The sequence below is a fragment of the Colossoma macropomum genome, unplaced genomic scaffold (genome assembly GCF_904425465.1).
Source record: "Colossoma macropomum unplaced genomic scaffold, Colossoma_macropomum, whole genome shotgun sequence".
Lineage (NCBI taxonomy): Eukaryota > Metazoa > Chordata > Actinopteri > Characiformes > Serrasalmidae > Colossoma > Colossoma macropomum.
The window spans coordinates 3,671,269-3,689,373 of NW_023494796.1; the positions used below are offsets into that span (position 1 = coordinate 3,671,269).

The following is an 18,105-nucleotide window of genomic DNA, read 5'->3' on the forward strand; positions in this document are numbered from 1 at the left end:
ATTCCAGCTTTGTATTGTGAAGCACTGTGAGCTGCGTTTTTAATGTATGAGAGGTGCTTTGCAAATAAAGATTATTATTGTTGTTATTATTAGTGTGATGCATAACAATACACCACTGTTATGTACTGCAATGTCAGTTCAAGGGTGTCAGTAATAACAAATATGATGTTTTACTGTAAAGACGTCTGGATACACTCTGACCGTGATGGCGTCCGATGGCGGAAGTCCAGTCCGCTCCAGCAGCGCCACCATCAACATCGACGTCTCGGACGTCAACGACAACCCACCGGTCTTCTCCCAGAGCAACTACAGCATCATCATACAGGTCAGAGCGATGTAGAATCAACATATTTAGTAATTAAGCAGGATAATTATGAGCTCTTTGTGATGAAACATGCAGTTGGTCGGTGCTCTATTGGATGGGAATGTTCCAGTCTAGATCTTGGGTACATGTGCTTAATGCTGTTCTCGATGTGGTTCCTGCAGGAGAACCGCCCAGTGGGCACCAGCATCCTCCAGCTGACCGTGTCTGACCGGGACGCCTCCCACAACGGCCCACCCTTCAACTTCAACATCGTCAGCGGCGATGAGAACAACGCCTTCCACATCACACCGCAGGGCACGCTGGTCTCCACGGCAACCCTGAGCCGCCGGACAAGAGATCACTATCTACTGCAGACCCGGGTGAGCCTCAGGGTAAAAAAGAGGAGGGAGAGAGAGAGAGAGAGATGTGTGTGTGGTAGTGACTCTCTCTCTCTCTCTCTCTCTTTCTTTCTCTGATTGTCTCTCACTCTCTGTCTTTCTTTGTCTCCTTTGCCTCTCTCTTTCTTTATGTCTCTCTCTTTTTTCCTCTCTCTCTCTTTCTCCTTCTCTCGTTCGGGAACCAGCAGCAGGACTGCGGTGTTTGTAGCAGAGTTCTAAACTGCTGATGTGTTCGGTTCTTTTTTCTCGCTTGTCGTTCCCTCGGTGCTCACTGATACTGATGTTCCGCTGCTGCTGAGAGCTGTAATGATCCGTTCTCTAATGATTATTGCTGCTAATCTGCTACAAACATTACTTGGCAGTCTCGTGTTTCAGTAATAAAAGCTCGAGGGCTCCCTCCGCTGGCCACAAACGAAACACTCACCGCCGTTAATGAACAGGACGTGGTAATCATGAAGGAATTCCACTGATTTTTAAAAAAATCAACAGGAATAAGTTGAGATGTAAACAAAGTGACTCAGAGTGGTTTGATGTGAAACGGTTCATTGTAGAGAAACTTACTGACTCAGATCTCATACAGTGGTGGTGATAGGAACCAGGGGTCGCCATGACTACAACGCAAATATAGACATTTTATTTACTATCAAAACCACCAGTGAACCTACACGAGTCTTCTGAGGTTTTATATGTGATGTTGATGACGGTAAAATACTGATACATCTTCATTGGAGACTATTTTTCCTCACAACACCCTGCATGAATGGATTTAATAACCATTTCATGTAGTAACTTTCTGTGAGGGAGCTTTTAGAGGTGGACGTCTGGTTCCTATCACCACCACTGTGAACAGTTCTGACTCAGTAAGTTTCTCTAGAACAGAGCGTTTCACACCAAACCACTCTGAACGACTCTGTTTACATCTTAACCATTTAAATTAAAAATAAATAAATAAAATTCCCATTTTATTTAAAGCGTCAAACTGCCAAAACATGTTTAATGTCCCAGTTTTACATTAGCTGGGAGGATAATGCCACTGGTCTGAATTCCGTCTGTACTTATTACCATTTTTAGATTTTTGTATTTTATTTTTTTACCCAAAAATGATATTTTACACAACATTTAACGTAAATTTTTGTACAAATTGTGTTTATTTGAGTTTTTTCCAAACCAAAAGTTGAACGAGTGATTCTGAATCTCGACTCTTTTTACTGACTGCACTCATTTGTTAAGTGACTGTGTGGTGATTCTGAATCGTGAATCAGACTCTCTCTCCCTCTCTTTCTCTCAGGTTTCGGACAGCGGTCGTCCTCCTCTGTCCTCCTCTGTGTTCATAAGCGTCCGTCTGGTTGAGGAGAGCGTCCACCCTCCGGCCGTCCTGCCGCTGGACGTCTTCATCACCACAGCAACCGACGAATACCCAGGCGGCGTCCTGGGCAAGATCCACGCCACCGACCAGGACATCTACGACACGTTGACCTACAGCCTCGCGCCTGATAGCTCCACCCCCTCCTCTCCAAGCTCCACCCCTCTCTTCTCCGTCTCCCCCACCGACGGCAAGCTGGTGGCTCTCTCTGGCCTGGACGGCGGCCAGTACACGCTGAACGCCACGGTGACAGACGGCCGCTTCACGTCGGCTGCACGTGTCAGCGTCCACGTGCGCCGGGCCGCCGCCCACATGCTGGAGAACTCCATCGGCGTCCGATTCGCTGCTATAGCCCCAGAGGAGTTCATCGGAGACTACTGGAGGAACTTCCTGCGTGCATTACGCAACATCGCTGGTGTCAGGAGGGCGGACGTCCAGCTGGTCAGCCTCCAGCCGGCCGCTGACGCCTCCGGAGACCTGGAGGTCCTCCTGGCCCTGGAGAAGTCTGGAAGTCCCTACCAGCCACAGGAAGTGGTGTACAGGAAGCTGAATTCCTCAGCCGGTGCGATTGAAGAGATGACCGGTGTGCGGATCGTCCGCGTGGCCAAAAAACTCTGCGCCGGACTGGACTGCCCACTTAGCTACTGTCAGGTAGGGATGCCCCCCAGTGTTTTCTAATTATATTATATCAATATTTGATTAATTAAGTCTGCTTATATTACCAATTATATTATTCTTAAATCTGATTTATCACTGATAACAATTATAAGGAGCTAAGCAATATAATTATAAGTAACGATAAAATCAGTATCAGTGACAAGCCTTAATATTTAGATACATGAGGAACTTGATTGATATGAATTTTTTGCTACTAATATGAGTTTTAATAACTGATAATATTGGCTGGTATAATACTAATGCTAAAATTCTGTCTCTGATACTAATATTGCTTTTAAAAAGCTAAAAATTCTAATAACTGATAATGTTGTACAATATAATTTCAATTCATATCGGTCGAGCCTTAATATTCACATACATAAACAGCTCAACTGATATGAAAACCTGTCACTGATATCAGTTTTAGGAGGCTAAAAATTCTGAAAACTGATATTAGCTAGTGTAATTTGAGGAGCCGTATGAAAACTGAGTCCGTTCTGATGCTTCAATGTTCATATTGGTCAAGCCTCAATATTTACATACATAAAGAACTTGATTGATATTAAATTTTTGCTACTGATTTGAGTTTTAAGGAGCTAAAAATTCTGATAACTGATGATATCGGCTGATATAAAATTTTGCTGATATTACTTTTAAAAAGTTAAAAAATCTAGTAACTGACAATGTTGTGCAATATAATTTTAAGTACCAATATCACTGATATTTGTGACAAAATTTTCCTATCGGTCGAGCCTTAATATTTATGTACATAAACAACTCAACTGATATGAATTTTAGGGGGCTGAGAACTGAATCAGTTTTGGTGCTAAAATGTTCATATAGGTCAAGCCTCAATATTTACACACATAAAGAACTTGACTGATATTAAAATTGGTGTTTGATATCCGTTTTAAGGAGGTTAAAATTCTGATAACTGAAAATATCGTCTGATATAGTTTTTAGTACTGATATAATCGGAATCGGTGGCAGAACTTTAACATCGGCCAAGTATTAACATTTTCATATAAAATTTTTCTTTGGTGCTGATATTGATTTTAATGAACTTTAGCGTCTTATAAAGATCGAATCAGTGAGCAGTACTGTGTTATTAAAATCCTAATGATGTCCGTTCCCATTGCCAGGAGACAGTCACCTTGGAGACGGGGGCGGCGTCCACCTACAGCACGGCGAGAGTCAGCTTCATCACACCACGACACATTCGCACGGCCAGGTGTCTCTGTGAGGGTACGTATGGGGGGTCTGTGGTCTCTTTCTGGCGCTGTGTTTAGATGATCTCTGTTTATGAGTACGTCCTGTATTAATAAGATAAATGTGGTCAGTTGAGTTTGTAGTAACCGCTGGTCTCTGTGTGTTTGTAGGTGCTGAGTGTTCAGTGTTCAGTAAGCTGTGTGTGGGGAATCCGTGTCCTGAGGGTATGGAGTGTGTGGAAGACCCCACACACACCAAGTTCAGCTGTGTGTGCTCAGACAAGAAATCAGGACAGTGTTCAGGTAAGAACGCTCACCTGTGCTCATGCAAAGGAAGCTGGGAAGAAAGTCTGAGGGCGTTTTCTTGATTTTTGCATATATTCTTAAATGCGTCTTTAAAGGCTCAGGCATGTGAGATGATGCCCACGTTATATATCAAAATATACAGGACAATCTCAGCGCTCTTGATAATGAGGTCGTTTTGACCCAAAACACTCTGTAAAAAGATTGTTCAGCACTTAAGCTAAAAAACTGAAATCTGGTTTTAGACATTTTTAATATCTCTTGTGGAAACACAGTTTTGCTCATGTGGACGAATGATTTTGGTGCTTGAAGTGGGTTTACTAAAGTTTCAGGATCACAAAAGTAGCAGAATGTATGAATAAAATAGTAGATAAATGTTCTCCTCATCAATACTTTTCAAAACTGCTGCAGCAGCTGTAAACGTGGCTCTTGGTGCAGCTAGTCAGCTCATAAACAGGCTCTTGATGTTGGATCAGATGTGTTAGAACTGAGGAAGCACTGAAATGTGCAGGACAGGAGTGCTGAGTGTTCACTATATATTAATGAACATCCACTCGCTGAATATATCACCATCTCTCTCTCTCTCTCTCTCTCTCTCTCTCTCTCTCTCTCTCTCTCTCTCTCTCTCTCTCCCCAGAAGGCCAGGCTCTGACGTTCAGTGGTAACGGCTATGCCCGCTACAGACTGATGGAGAATGAAAATAAAGAGGAGATGAATCTCTCTCTCAGACTCCGCACTTTCTCTGATCACGCCACCATCATGTACGCCAAAGGCACGGACTACAGCATCCTGGAGGTGAGAAACATTTTAATCCAGGTACCTGTGGAGTGATTTTAATCCAGTATGAATCTACAGACAGTAATAATCATTGAGTGATTTTTAATCCAGTATGAATCTACAGACATTAATAATCATTGAATGATTTTAATCCAGTCTGAATCTACAGACATTAATAATCATTGAGTGATTCTAATCCAGTATGAATCTACAGACGTTAATAATCATTGAATGATTTTAATCCAGTATGAATCTACAGTGTGTGTAGTTTTTAGTCTGTCTATAATAACTGTGGGGTGATTTTATTCAGGTATGGATCTGCAGTGTGTGTGTGTAGTTTTGGCAGTCTAACAGTAATAACTGTGGGGTGATTTTAATCCAGTATGAATCTGATTTTGGGGAAATTACACAGATTACAAAGCTAATCAGATCCTAACACATTCCATATCATTACTCCTTAGATACAATCGGTACAGCTCTTAATGTGCTTTAAATACGAATACACAGTGACAGAAAACTCAGCGATAGGAGCATAAAAGTTTAAACTTTTTCTCAAGGGGACCTGCATTTGACATGTTTGTCTTCAGAAGTTCTAACAGTGAGAGCAGAAACAGGAGACAACAGTTTATATTAGATTAAAATGCATCATATTTATAAATTACTTAACTCTAGGGGGACGATCTGCTCTCACTCCCAGTTTCTTTTTTCCCACACTCTGTCCATCCCATCCTGCATACAGAGGCCTTGAGAGCCTCTCTGTCTCAGTCCATCAGAAAAGAGAGAGAGGGTTATTTTGGTGCTGGGAGTGACAGGGACACAGCTTTCTCACAGAGAGAGAGAGAGAGAGAGAGAGAGAGAGAGAGAGAGAGAGAGAGAGAGAGAGAGAAAAACGCTATCTGTTATTATATCATCATTACAGCACCCTGCTATTTCTGCCCACACACACACACACACACACACATTTTATTTAGTCTGTGAGAATCACACACACACACACACACACACACACACACACACACACATAAATCATTTAGCCTTTGAAAATATTAAACACACAAGAACACAAGAAAAGACAAACACATACAAGTAATATTTTAGATAAAGATACATACAGTATATTTCTTTTTCCCCCAAGCTTTGCTTATTGTGCTTATCACATATATATTTGTGAGTTCAGACCATGCCTTCAACATGGTGGTGGTAGTATGAGGGCAGACTGATTGAGGGAGGGGGGAGAACTCTGAGGACTTGGGCTGGAGTTCTGGGCAGCTTCTGCCTGTAGCTAGAAGGTCAGACCCCCTCATAGCTGTAGTAGGACTGATGTAGGACTGAGAAACAGGGAGGAGATGGGGTGGTGGAGGGGATTGTGAACCCTTCGTCACAGTAACGGAAGAGGAGGATGTGAATTTATAGGGCGCTAGATTGGAAGGAGGGGTTTCAGCCGTGCAAAACTTCAGTTTTAACATAACTACATTATATATTTGGGTAATTAAAACTTTCAGGTGCAACTGAGAAGAAGGATAATAATCGAACAAAAAATGAATGAATGAATAAAACAAAAAAATAAATATGTCTTTATTGAATATAGTATAAATAATTGAAAGTATAAAAAGAGAATAGATATATATAATCAGGTTGCTGAGAGCAGCAACAAAGTAAACAACATTTCCAACATTTTCCAAATAGGGCAAACTCTGGTTGGAGTGCGTGGAAACATGATGTTTTAACTTATTGAAATCTATGATATAATTCAATGAAAGAACTCAGTTTGGTTTGTGCTGTTGTAAGTGAATGGCTAGACTTCTTCCTTCTCCCTGTTTAGTAAGTAAAATGTGCAAATATCCACTTTCAAAACTGCTAATATCAAACAGAAAAACAGAACAGGAACATAATTTTATTGTGAACTCTTCAAACACACATTATTAGTGTCAAATGAGTGTCTGACTTTGATCACCCAGGCCTTGTGTTCTGGTTAATAAGCACAGACTACACCTTCGTTGTTTTCACCTGCTCTGCATCTGCACGTCTGTTTCTCACAGATAGTGAACGGGCGTCTTCAGTACAAGTTTGACTGCGGCAGTGGTCCCGGCGTGGTGTCTGTCCACAGCCCGCTGGTCAGTGATGGCGAGTGGCACTCCGTGTCTCTGGAGGTGGACGGTAATTACGCCCGGCTTGTGCTGGATGGTGTCCATGCCGCCTCGGGGAAAGCCCCAGGGAACCTGCGCACCCTCAACCTGGACACCAGCGTGTTCTTCGGGGGCCGTGGAGGTCGGTCTGTGGGGGGCAGTGGCGGCCGGCTGGGGCGGAGCCTGCCTGTGACCGGCGGCCTGCGTGGCTGCCTGGAGGCCATCGTGCTGAACGGCCGGGATCTGCCTCTGAGGCAGCAGCCCCGTGGGGCCCACGGCGTGCTGGAGGAGCTGGTGGAGGCAGCTCCCGGCTGCAGCCTCCCACCTCCAGCCCCCGTCTGCACTAGTAACCCCTGCAGCAATGGAGGGACCTGCACGGAACTGCCCAACGGAGGTACGTAATGATTTATATCATTTTCCACTTATTATTATTATTATTATTATTATTATTGCTGTTGTTTTCAAATGAATTGTTTTTTAAGCTATAACAGTGAAAGACATTTGATAGTAACATTTATAAAACTATATTTGATTAAATTTTTTTGCCATACTTTAGTAGATTCTATATATGGTTTTGATTGTATTTATAGGAATTTTTATTTTTATTTTATTTTATTATTTATTATTGTTTTTTATTCATTAGTAGATTATTTGATTGTATTTTATTTTTCTTCTATTTTTTATTATTATATATACATATTTCTCATATGTTATTTGTTTTTTAGTATTATTATTACTTATTTTCTCAGTTCATAATTTATATATTTGTGTTTTCTTCTTCTTCGTCTTCTTCTTCTTTTTCTTCTTCTTCTTATTATTATTATATGAATGAAAGTACATTATTTAATTTTTTTTTATTATTTATTATATATTAAGTATATGATGTGACTTATTGCTGTGTTGTTGCTGTAGGTTATTTCTGTAAGTGCAGTGCTCTGTTTATGGGCACTCACTGTGAGGTCAGTATCAGCCCCTGCTCCTCAAACCCCTGCCTGTATGGAGGAACCTGTGTCCCTCGCGGAGACGACTTCTACTGCCAGTGCCGAGGACAGTACTCCGGCCAACGGTGAGAACACACATACACAAATATGATCACTTCAACAGCCCTGGAAAACAAAAAGACATATAAAAAAGAGAGGAATTCTTTATAAAGTACAGTTTTTCTTCATATTGAAGATTCTGTAGAGCAGGTTAAACCTTACAGCAGTGGCTATGAAAGGATGTGTTTGTGTCCGAGTATGAATAGATCAGTAAAGAACAACACTGACTCAACTAGCCAGTCTTAGTTGCTGGCAGTGTTTCGTGTTAGAAAGAACAAAAGTTTGCGAAGATATTTCTGGACTTCACTGTTCACTCTATCATATTTCTTGTTCTTGCATGTCTAAACGCTCCTCTCTGTTTGTGCTTCAGGTGTCAGCTGGGTCCGTACTGTACGGAGAACCCCTGTAAGAACAGCGGCCGCTGCATCGACAGCTTAGATGGCCCGGTGTGCGAATGTGAGCCCGGTTTCCAAGGCGACAGGTACGACAGGATTACCGTGTAAAAAGAGCAAACACTGCAGGCATTACGGGCTTCTGAGTGATATAGGATGGGTGACATTCTGAGCTTTATACCTAAAGAGACCTGGTGGCGTCAGATCTGTAGTTGCAGGGCTGGAATCTTTTGGAAAATTTAGGGCTATAAAACTTGCAAGTGTTGTAGCAGATTGTTGTTTTAGCTGACAGATAAAACAGAATGTAAAATGTTTCTACATTTGTGAAAATATATAGTCTCCTTCTAAATTTTGCTGCTGTCCAAAATGGTAACTTTACAGGAGGAAAAGAAGGAAAAAACATATTTTACTTTTGATGTAAGTCAATGGAACCAGACTTTGTTCCAAGTAAATTTTGATGTAAAGGACTATAGGAATTTTCAAATTATGTAAAAAACTAAAAAACGACGAAAATAGGGATAAAAGGTTTTGTTCCAACAGCAGCAATTTGATGCCTGCAACATATTCCAAACACATTAGGGCAGGAGCATGTTTACCACTGTGTTACACCATGTTCCCTTTGAACAACACTTACTAAGCGTTTGCGGACTAAAGACACCAGTTCATCCAGTTTTGGAAGAAATTTTTTGCCGTTCTTTAGTTGTACAAGTCTTCAGCTGTGCAATCACATGGATCTCCCTGAAAAAGACGGCGTCTAAAAGGCAGCATCTGTGTGTTAGTTTGCTGCTCGTTGATTTATCAGTGGGTCTCCTGCGAGCACTGTCCAGCGTAGTCTGCTGCAGGTCCTGAAGGTATCACTTTAAAAGCATTTAAATGCTGAATGAACAAGAGGGCTACAATTACAGACTCTATCATAGCAACACACAGTGCGCTGCAGCAGAGCTTCAGCCCTTACAGATATGTCTTTTGCCTATATACATATGGCAACTGTGCCTTTTTGTCCTCAGGTGTTTGAGTGACGTGGACGAGTGTATGAAGAACCCGTGCTCTAATGGAGGTCAGTGCCACAACACGTACGGCTCCTTCAGCTGTAACTGCTCGCTGGGCTTCGGGGGGCGCCAATGTGAGCTTCGCGCCGAAGTCCGCAACGACTTCATCTCCACATCCTGGAACATCGGCCTGGAGGAGGTCATCGGCATCGCTGTCTTCGTCGTCGGCATTTTCCTCATGGTTCTGCTCTTCGTGCTGATCCGCAAGCGTGCATGCCGGCGCTCCAAATCCGACATGTCCCCAGACGACAGCACTAAACGTTTAGGAGGCTCCGGCCCTCATTCCTTCCTCCATCGGCCGTACTTTGACACCAAGCCCAGCAAGAACATTTACTCGGACGTGCCGCCACAGGTGCCCGTGCGGCCCATCTCGTATACCCCCAGCATTCCCAGCGACTCTCGGAACAACCTGGACCGGAACTCGTTCGAGGGCTCGGCCATTCCCGAGCACCCTGAGTTCAGCACGTTTAACCCAGACTCTATCCATGGGCACCGCAAGACCGTGGCCGTGTGCAGCGTCGCCCCAAACCTGCCCCCACCACCACCATCCAACTCTGTCTCGGACAGTGACTCCATCCAGAAGCCCAGCTGGGACTACGACTACGATGGTAAAGAAAGACGCTCACTTTTACACTTAGCTGTCTGTTAGGGGTGTAATGATACATGTAGTCCTGGGTTCAATACAGTTTTTTCATCCTGAGGTTAAGATTCAACTTGATTCTCTATATTTTATTAGAGCTCTAATAATAGACTACTCTCTTAAAAAAGATGGGCCTTCAAGGGTTCTTTTGTCAAGAAAATGGCTCTATACGGAACCATCAACACTTAAAGAATGCTTTGCATGACTTAAGGGTTCTTTGCATCATGAAAGAGTTCTTCAGATTGATGGAGAATGTGCTGTAGATGGTCCTTTTTCTGGTTGAAAAGGGTTCTATAGAGCACTAAAAAGGTTCCACTATTGTTACAAGCCAAAGAACCCTTTTTTGGTACTATATAGAACCCTTTTTGCTAAGAGTGTACAAAGTTCTCAAGTAGAACTTTCAAAGCTGCATCACTCCCTAACAAATATACTCCAAAAATCACAAACCTGAGAGTCTGTAAGCTCTCAGTTAAGTGTGGGCGTGCCCATAGCATAAGCTACGCCCCTTTCCTCATACTTAACTAGAACCCACCCAGAAGCCTAGTTTTTCATCATTGACTGTACGAGATACAGTTTTACAATATTCTTAGTCGGCTACAAATATACATTTTTTAGTTTTTACCATGATACCATGAATCGTTACACCCTTTTCCACAAAAGTGGTCCAAGACTGTTTTTGTAGCTGTAGATTATGTATTTATAATATTAAAGTAATAATAGTAAATATTGCATAGTGAGTAGCATACATTGGTAATCTGGGTGATCTCACCCAATCTGGCAACATTGTTGCTGTTTGAACACGTCATTGAAGAATGGTACAGGAGAGCACACGGTAACACTTTACTGTAGGGTGCTGTTCATAAGGCAACATGACAACTGACATAACCCTACATAACTGTTTATAAATGCTTGTTCCAATAAGCGTCATTTGCTATAAAGGTTACATTGGCCAATTTTGATCAAAATCAGCTAAAGTAGCCTTAATGACAGATGACGCCTGTTGTAATAAGCATTTATAAACAGTTATGTAGGGTTATGTCCATTGTAATGACAACCTCATGTAGGTGTCATGTAGCTTTATGAACAGCACCCTATAGAAAAGTGTTACCGAGCACACATTGGACTAAAGAGAATTGTTTCACTTTTTTTAGAGGTAGTCCATGTATTGTTTTTCTAATATTTTAATCATATTTAATTAAGTTTTAGCTTTACCTTCTTGCTTTGAAGCTTTCTAACCATATATGTGTCTCTGCCTGGTATACTTGCAGCTAAAGTAGTGGATCTGGACCCGTGCCTCAGTAAGAAGGTAGTGGAGGACAGTGCATGTCACCCCTACAACACCAGGGGGAGCATGTCTGAGGTCCAGTCCCTCAGCTCCTTTCAGTCCGAATCCTGCGATGATAACGGTATGTATACACACACAAAGAACAAATGAGTCCAATCAGATGTGCTACAGCTATAAACGGCTATCCTGTTCACTGCTTATACTAGCGACATCTTAGCAACCACCTGGGATAACCTAGCAACACCTTAGCAACCACCTGGCATACCATGACAGTAGTCTAACAGTGTCTTGGGATGTTATAGCAACAGCTTTGTCAAGCCAATTTAAAGTTTGCTCCCCTTCTAGTTATTGACTGCGCTAGCTACATGTTGTATGCTTATGCTAACATTTTATGAGGTCGTCTTATTAATAATGTGGAAATTATTGGCTTATTCTTGTCTCGACAGTGTAACTAAGGCAGAAATATGAGTAGAGTTCACCCAAAAGTGCTGATGTGGCTGACAAACATATTTTCGATCAGCTAACTAGCGCAGATTAGCACCATTAGCATTTTCAGGTGGTGTGTTTGTTTATATATTAAACGATAGTGATGAATAATCTTTACATTGCAGATTCAGACCTGCAGTTTACTTTATTAACGTACATCAGAAAGCAGACTGAACTTCTTTTGTCATGTATTTCAGTATAGCTAGCGTTAGCATACTAACCCTCTCTCTCTCTTTCTCTCACTTCTTCTCTGGCTGTAACTGAGTAGCTGAGCTTTGATGGGTCATGTTACTGTGTTATGTTTCTCTCCCCCTCTTTTACCCGCTGCACTGGGACTTTAGCTCCCATTTGGATCAAACCCCACCAAAGACACAGAGCAAGGTTTTAGCTAGCCGCCTGCTCGTAAGTCAACACAATCATGTGGAGAAGGAAGGGGTGGCCTCGCCAAAGGCCTTACGAGATTCTCAATGCATAAAAAAAAGAAAAACTCCCTTTTTCTGTCTTTCTCGGGCCATTTTTCTTTTGTTTTTCATTGCTTGAAGGAACTTCCAACGGAATATGCCCCCTGTTTGCCATGAGTTTTACGACTGATATGCTTTGTTATCGATTTTATGGCCTCTGCATTATTTTTTTCAAATTTACATGGTTGATTCATTCATTTTTCTGTTCTGCTTGTTGTCTTTCACTGATTTATTGTTGTGTCTAGTCAAAGCTGCTAATGGATGGTTGAAGAACTCAGCCGAGAGCAATAAGCAAGGGTATAGGAAGTCCACCTTGTCTACATCATCAGATGTTCACCTTTAACCTTCTAAGCCATTCATTTTGCCCCTTTTCTGTGCTTTTTCTCACACCTGACCCCCCTAAAGAAACTGTCCCAGATTGGCCTGCCCGTGCCCCGCCCACAAATGTGTTCCTCTGTGGCCACTGTTGATAGATTGGAGAAGCTTTACAGAACGTTAGCAAAAATTCTATGTTTCTACAGTTTTGGTCAACATTTTTAGTATGCATCTGAAAGGAGATACTGAGTGTGTTTTCATGCACTCAATACTCCAATCATAATCAGATTTCTGCAGTTATCTGATTATTCAAATGGTCACATAAACAGCACACTCTGATTTCTTATATTGGTTTAAGGTCTAGAAATCCAGTTAAGAAATCCGGAGCTGGATTTTAGCTCAGTAATCAGATTTCTCAGTGCATGTGAACTCTTACTCTGATTTCTTTCGTTTTTCTCAGTCTGCGCATGTGTGAATCAGACGTGAGACGCAGCAAAACATTTTTGGAGCTTCACTGAAACCAAATACATACTTGACGAAATGAAGGATTTAAATCTTCTAGAATGAAGATTTATGTTCATTTTTCAAGAAGTGCCGCAATATTTTTATAAAAAAGCTGTGGGAGTTTTACGTTACGTTTACGTCACGTCTTCTTCTCTGAGTTTATTGGCTGGTTGCAAAGCAGAAATCTGATCACTGACAAAATCTGATTTTCTGAAGTTATCGGATTATTAAGTGCATGTAAACGCACTCACTGTTAGGATAGATTAAATTGAGCTAGCATGGTGGTGGCAAATTTGTTGCGTAGGTTTGATTAGCTACAACAGCACAGCCCAGCTCAGCAGTAGCATTTTAAACTGAAAACTCAGCGTTGTGTAGTGAATCTGACTTTGTAGTTGTTTGTTGTAAATAATTCAGGTATTTTAAAAGCTTTTGCCATCGTTCTGTAAACTTTGTCCAACCGAGCAACAGTAACTACAGTGGAATGCAGATGTGTGCAGAGCCTGGACGGGTCAAACTGTGATACAGTGATATGTTTAGTGTTCATTTGAAGAATCTAACCTCTGTCTGGAATCACTGGAATGTATGAAGCCCTTCAGAACTGCGCAAATCTCATTTTCTGCGGCTTCCAGCTCCGCTGCTCCTTTTCCGTTTCTGCCTGGGGCCGGACATACTTATTTCTTTTCTTTCCTTTTCTTTTCTTTCTTTTATCCTTGAGAATTCTCCAGATCCTTCCTTCAGTCCCCACCGTGCTATCAGTGGCACCCCTCAGCATCTCCGCAGTGTTGTTATTGGTGTGTTTGTCCCCATCATGAGCACAAGAATCTCCACTCCACGCCACTGCTCCACCATTTTACCCCCGAAACCGTGTACGGATTAGCCCCCTCAGCGTCCTGTTGAAGCCCACAGGACTGTCAAACGTAGGGCACTGGCACCTCATTGAGCTTGTGCAGACCTCAAATGAATAGTTTGGTGAAAAATAATACACAAATTCCCCTTTTAGCCCAGATGTAGTCAGTCAGCCAAGGCATGTTTGCTTCTTAAGTATTGCTCTGGAGCTTCAAGGCTAATGTAGCTAACGTTAAGGCTGTGTCCCACAAACTGTCACACTGGCCTTAAACTGTGTGGAGTTGTTAGGTCATGTCTGACTAACTGCTCATGTGGTTTCTGACACTGTAAGACATGCTACTGTCTATTAAATTGCATAAAAGAATGTAGCATTGCTAAAAACTGATGTAGCCTCCATGTAGAAGACTGCATTTTGTCTGTTTATAGATAACAGTTTATCATACAACGGCAAAAGACATAAAAGCAAGTCTGTTTTTTGATTTTCTTACAACTCGACGCAGTTTGAGACGAGTGTGAGATGATAAGACATGCTAACAAAGCAAATTGCTATACATGAGCATCCATTTCTTGTCTACATTAGCCTTATGGCTACAGTACAGAACTAAAAGTAGCATTGTGGCTTTGCGAGACATTGGAACAGTAATTTTAGAAGACAGACGTCCCTTTGCTGGGTTCTCTTTATCGTCTATAATTAAATCTTCCTCAGCGTCCCCTATTTTAGACTGAAACGTCTGCAGCCAAACCTTTGAAGGTTCTTAAAGCCAGACAGGGCTGCTTTTCCCAAAACCTGTTACAGCACAACAAATGTTAAATGTTTCTCTCATCATCACTTTCAGTGAAAAGTTTAAAAGAAGAAGAGTCGTTTAAAAAAATCCAAATTAGGTTTTCCCCCTTAACAAAATGGAGCCACTCAGCTAAAACAGGTTTGGTGCCAGAAGTTTGCTTCTATAGTTTTGCACTGGAGCCACGAGGCTAATCCCAGATAGCAGCATATATCGGTCCACTGGCTTGATAAGGTCAGCACCCCACTGACCGTTTGCCACTGCTGGTCCACCCTCGGACCACCCAGATTACAGTCCTGCATACAAACTCTACCTAGTTTTTCATCTCCTCAAACAGATTTTAAATGCACAGGGACTTTTATTTTAGAAAATAAGCAAAATAAAAGACAAATATTACAAATAGCTGAGAGAAAAAAATAATGACTAGGCCTGATATGAAATGATTTCATAGAAAATGTTGCTGACACTGAGCTGGATTAAAATTATTTACTAATTTATAAAGTATAACTAAAAAAGAAAGAAGGAAAAATCAGTAAATTGGACTGTGAGTGGAAAATGAGCGATGATATATGAAATTTTGCCTATTGTTCTGCCTTTTTCCACCTGGAAAACGCTGAGCAAAACGCCAGTGGACCACCAGCTTTGCCATCAGTGGGCCGACACTATCCTCTTGCTATCAGGGATGTAGCTAACAGGTAGTGGGAGCTAGTGCCCTAACAGTTAGCATTGTGCATTAGCATCGCCTTAAACTGTGTTGGGCTGTTAAGTATAGACCTGCCGACCTGGCTGCTACTGTTTTTAGCTTTGCTATATGCATTTTATCCATTTTTAGGATAATAATATGGCGAGATTACTCAAAAACATGGTTTGAGGCGAGTGTGTGATGATTTAGACATGCGGTTAGCACGGTGCTAATTGCTGAATAAGCTTCCATTAGCTGTTGGCTGCATTAGCCTCGTAGCTCCAGTGCAGAACTAAAGAAGCAAACGTGTCTTGGCTGATTATACGTGTGGTGAAGGAGAAACTGTGTACGCTTTTTTGAACCGAGCTCTTCCTTTGAGCTGCGAAAGGTTTGAAAAGTGCTTGTCTTTGTCGTTTCTTTGTTTACCCTCCACTTCGTCTGTGTGACTGAGTCCCAAACCGAGGTGTGTAATTGTGGTGAAAACAGTCCTGTGACTTTGACGTCAATCCCCTTTCCCTCACGGCCATTTTGACTCCTGTGGTTCTTCTCTCGTTCCGTAAGATGTTTTCAGCACTAACGTTAGCTCTCTCTCATCTGCCCTCCCCCCAACTCCCCCTCCCCCTCCCAAAGCCTCCCTAGTGACAGTAATCCACCTGGTCAGCTCAGCGGCTGGCTCGGTGGAGACGGAAGGTACTGTTTTATTGTCTCATCAACTCCATGAGTAGCTGCTCCAAATGTCTGTGCTCCAGTCTGTGTAGTGGTGTCTGTTTCTACGTGTTGGGTGGGAGATTTAGAAGACCACATGGATGCCATTTCTTTAGCCAGGCACGTTTTGGGGGAAAAAAGGCTTTCTGTCTGAGCTACAGCAGCAGTCAGACGTTTGGAGATATCTGATTGAACGCATGTTTGTAATGATGTTGGATATATTTTCACCTTTAAATGTCGTCCTGCTAAGTCGTTTTCAGCTGATCGACCACCTTGACCATTTTAGACCAGCAAGAATCCCAGATAGCAGCATAGATTACTGTCCTGCATACAAGCTCAAATTAGTTTTTATCTCCTCAAACAGATTTTAAATGCACAGGGACTTTTATTTTGGAAAATAAAGAAAATAAAGAAGACAAATATTATAAACAACTGAGAGAGAAAAAATAATGACTAGGCCCGATATGAAATGATTTCACAGAAAATGTTATTGTTGATGCTGAGCTGGATTAAAATTATTTACTAAACGAATTTACAAAGTGTAACTAAAGAAAATAATAAGTAAATCGGACTGTAAATGGAAAATGAGAGATGAAAAGTGAAATTTTGTCTAATACTCTACTTAAACACCAGTGGGCCGCCCGGAAAACACTGAGCAAAATGCCAGCGGACCACCAGCTCTGCCACTGTTGGCCCACTGTCCTCAGGGATCCAGCAAATGACCTTCAGAGACCCCCTGAAGCCAGCTACGTAAGCTGGTCTTAGCTGGATTAGCAGGCCTGCTATTCATAAAGGTGGAAAATAAGGAAAAAGAGCTTAAAAAAAAGGACAGCTTGCCTGCATGGGTGTACCCAAACTTTTGACTGCTACTTTTGCATATCTAATTTTTCAAAAATCAGAATCGCAACCAGAAGCACTTGTGATGCTAATCTGAGCAGAAAAATTTAAAAAATAACGCGTTTTTATGTTTCTATTGGAGATTTAGCAGCACAACAAATGTGGCAGCTGCCGTATTTTCATCCGCCCTTATAATGTGACGCACAGTTAGCATTTCTGTTGAAGCAAATGGCATCAATGTGTTCTCTAGAAGTTTCTCTCTCTCTCTGGTCTTCCTTCTCGCTCTAGATGTAGATATCTGACGTTTTCTTTCTCGTTTCTCTGCTCTCTGCTTTCGTCTAAAGAGTCGTTCTCGCCTCATGAGCTCAAGAACCCAAGAGGTGAAATTTCATTTCTGTGTTTTTGCCTGAAGCCCTGTGATTTTCCCCCTCAGCGCTGACTAAACCCTGCATGCGTGTCGCGCCGTGACGAAGAACATGAGCACTTAGCTTTTAGCATCACTCCAGTCAGTGAATCTTAATTTCAGTATCTGAATAAAAGCGTTTCTCACACAAATGCTAACCTCACAAAAACTGAATGAAGGCTAACAGCAACGAGTTGTGGCTAGCTTTACTTTATTAGCTACATTAGCATTTAGTTATGCTACCGTTCAATTCCGCTTAGTCACTTTTTTAAAAGTGCTTTGTCTTTGTTCTTCTCTTTTTTGGGAATTTTACTACTTTATTGAATTATATGAAACTGAATGATGATATAAAACAGTTAGCATTACGAGAACTACTGCTAACTAGCTCACATTAGCATCAGATGAAGTATTTCCTTCTGATGTCACCAAATGACTTGATTTTTTTTCCCTTTTTGTCTTTTTTTTAATTAATTACATTATTTAGTCGCATATAAAAGCCATATACAGCTATATAAAGCTAATATGAAAGAGTTAGCATTATG

General features: G+C 41.7%; 1 protein-coding gene across 3 annotated transcripts in view; it reads left to right on the forward strand.

Moving 5' to 3' along the window:
• Nucleotides 1-18,105, forward strand: part of fat1a (FAT atypical cadherin 1a) — a 146,855-nt gene that overhangs the window by 124,135 nt on the left and 4,615 nt on the right. Inside the window, exons 18-30 of one of the 3 annotated variants that reach the window (XM_036583633.1) lie at nucleotides 182-325; nucleotides 487-684; nucleotides 1,991-2,716; nucleotides 3,865-3,967; nucleotides 4,102-4,233; nucleotides 4,871-5,028; nucleotides 7,050-7,530; nucleotides 8,049-8,202; nucleotides 8,547-8,657; nucleotides 9,576-10,225; nucleotides 11,526-11,663; nucleotides 16,249-16,308; nucleotides 17,505-17,540. In XM_036583633.1, coding sequence (XP_036439526.1) covers nucleotides 182-325; nucleotides 487-684; nucleotides 1,991-2,716; nucleotides 3,865-3,967; nucleotides 4,102-4,233; nucleotides 4,871-5,028; nucleotides 7,050-7,530; nucleotides 8,049-8,202; nucleotides 8,547-8,657; nucleotides 9,576-10,225; nucleotides 11,526-11,663; nucleotides 16,249-16,308; nucleotides 17,505-17,540 — 3,091 coding nt within the window. The remainder of the gene's footprint in view (nucleotides 1-181; nucleotides 326-486; nucleotides 685-1,990; nucleotides 2,717-3,864; nucleotides 3,968-4,101; nucleotides 4,234-4,870; nucleotides 5,029-7,049; nucleotides 7,531-8,048; nucleotides 8,203-8,546; nucleotides 8,658-9,575; nucleotides 10,226-11,525; nucleotides 11,664-16,248; nucleotides 16,309-17,504; nucleotides 17,541-18,105) is intronic. The other 2 variants (XM_036583631.1, XM_036583632.1) reach the window with 2 other exon arrangements.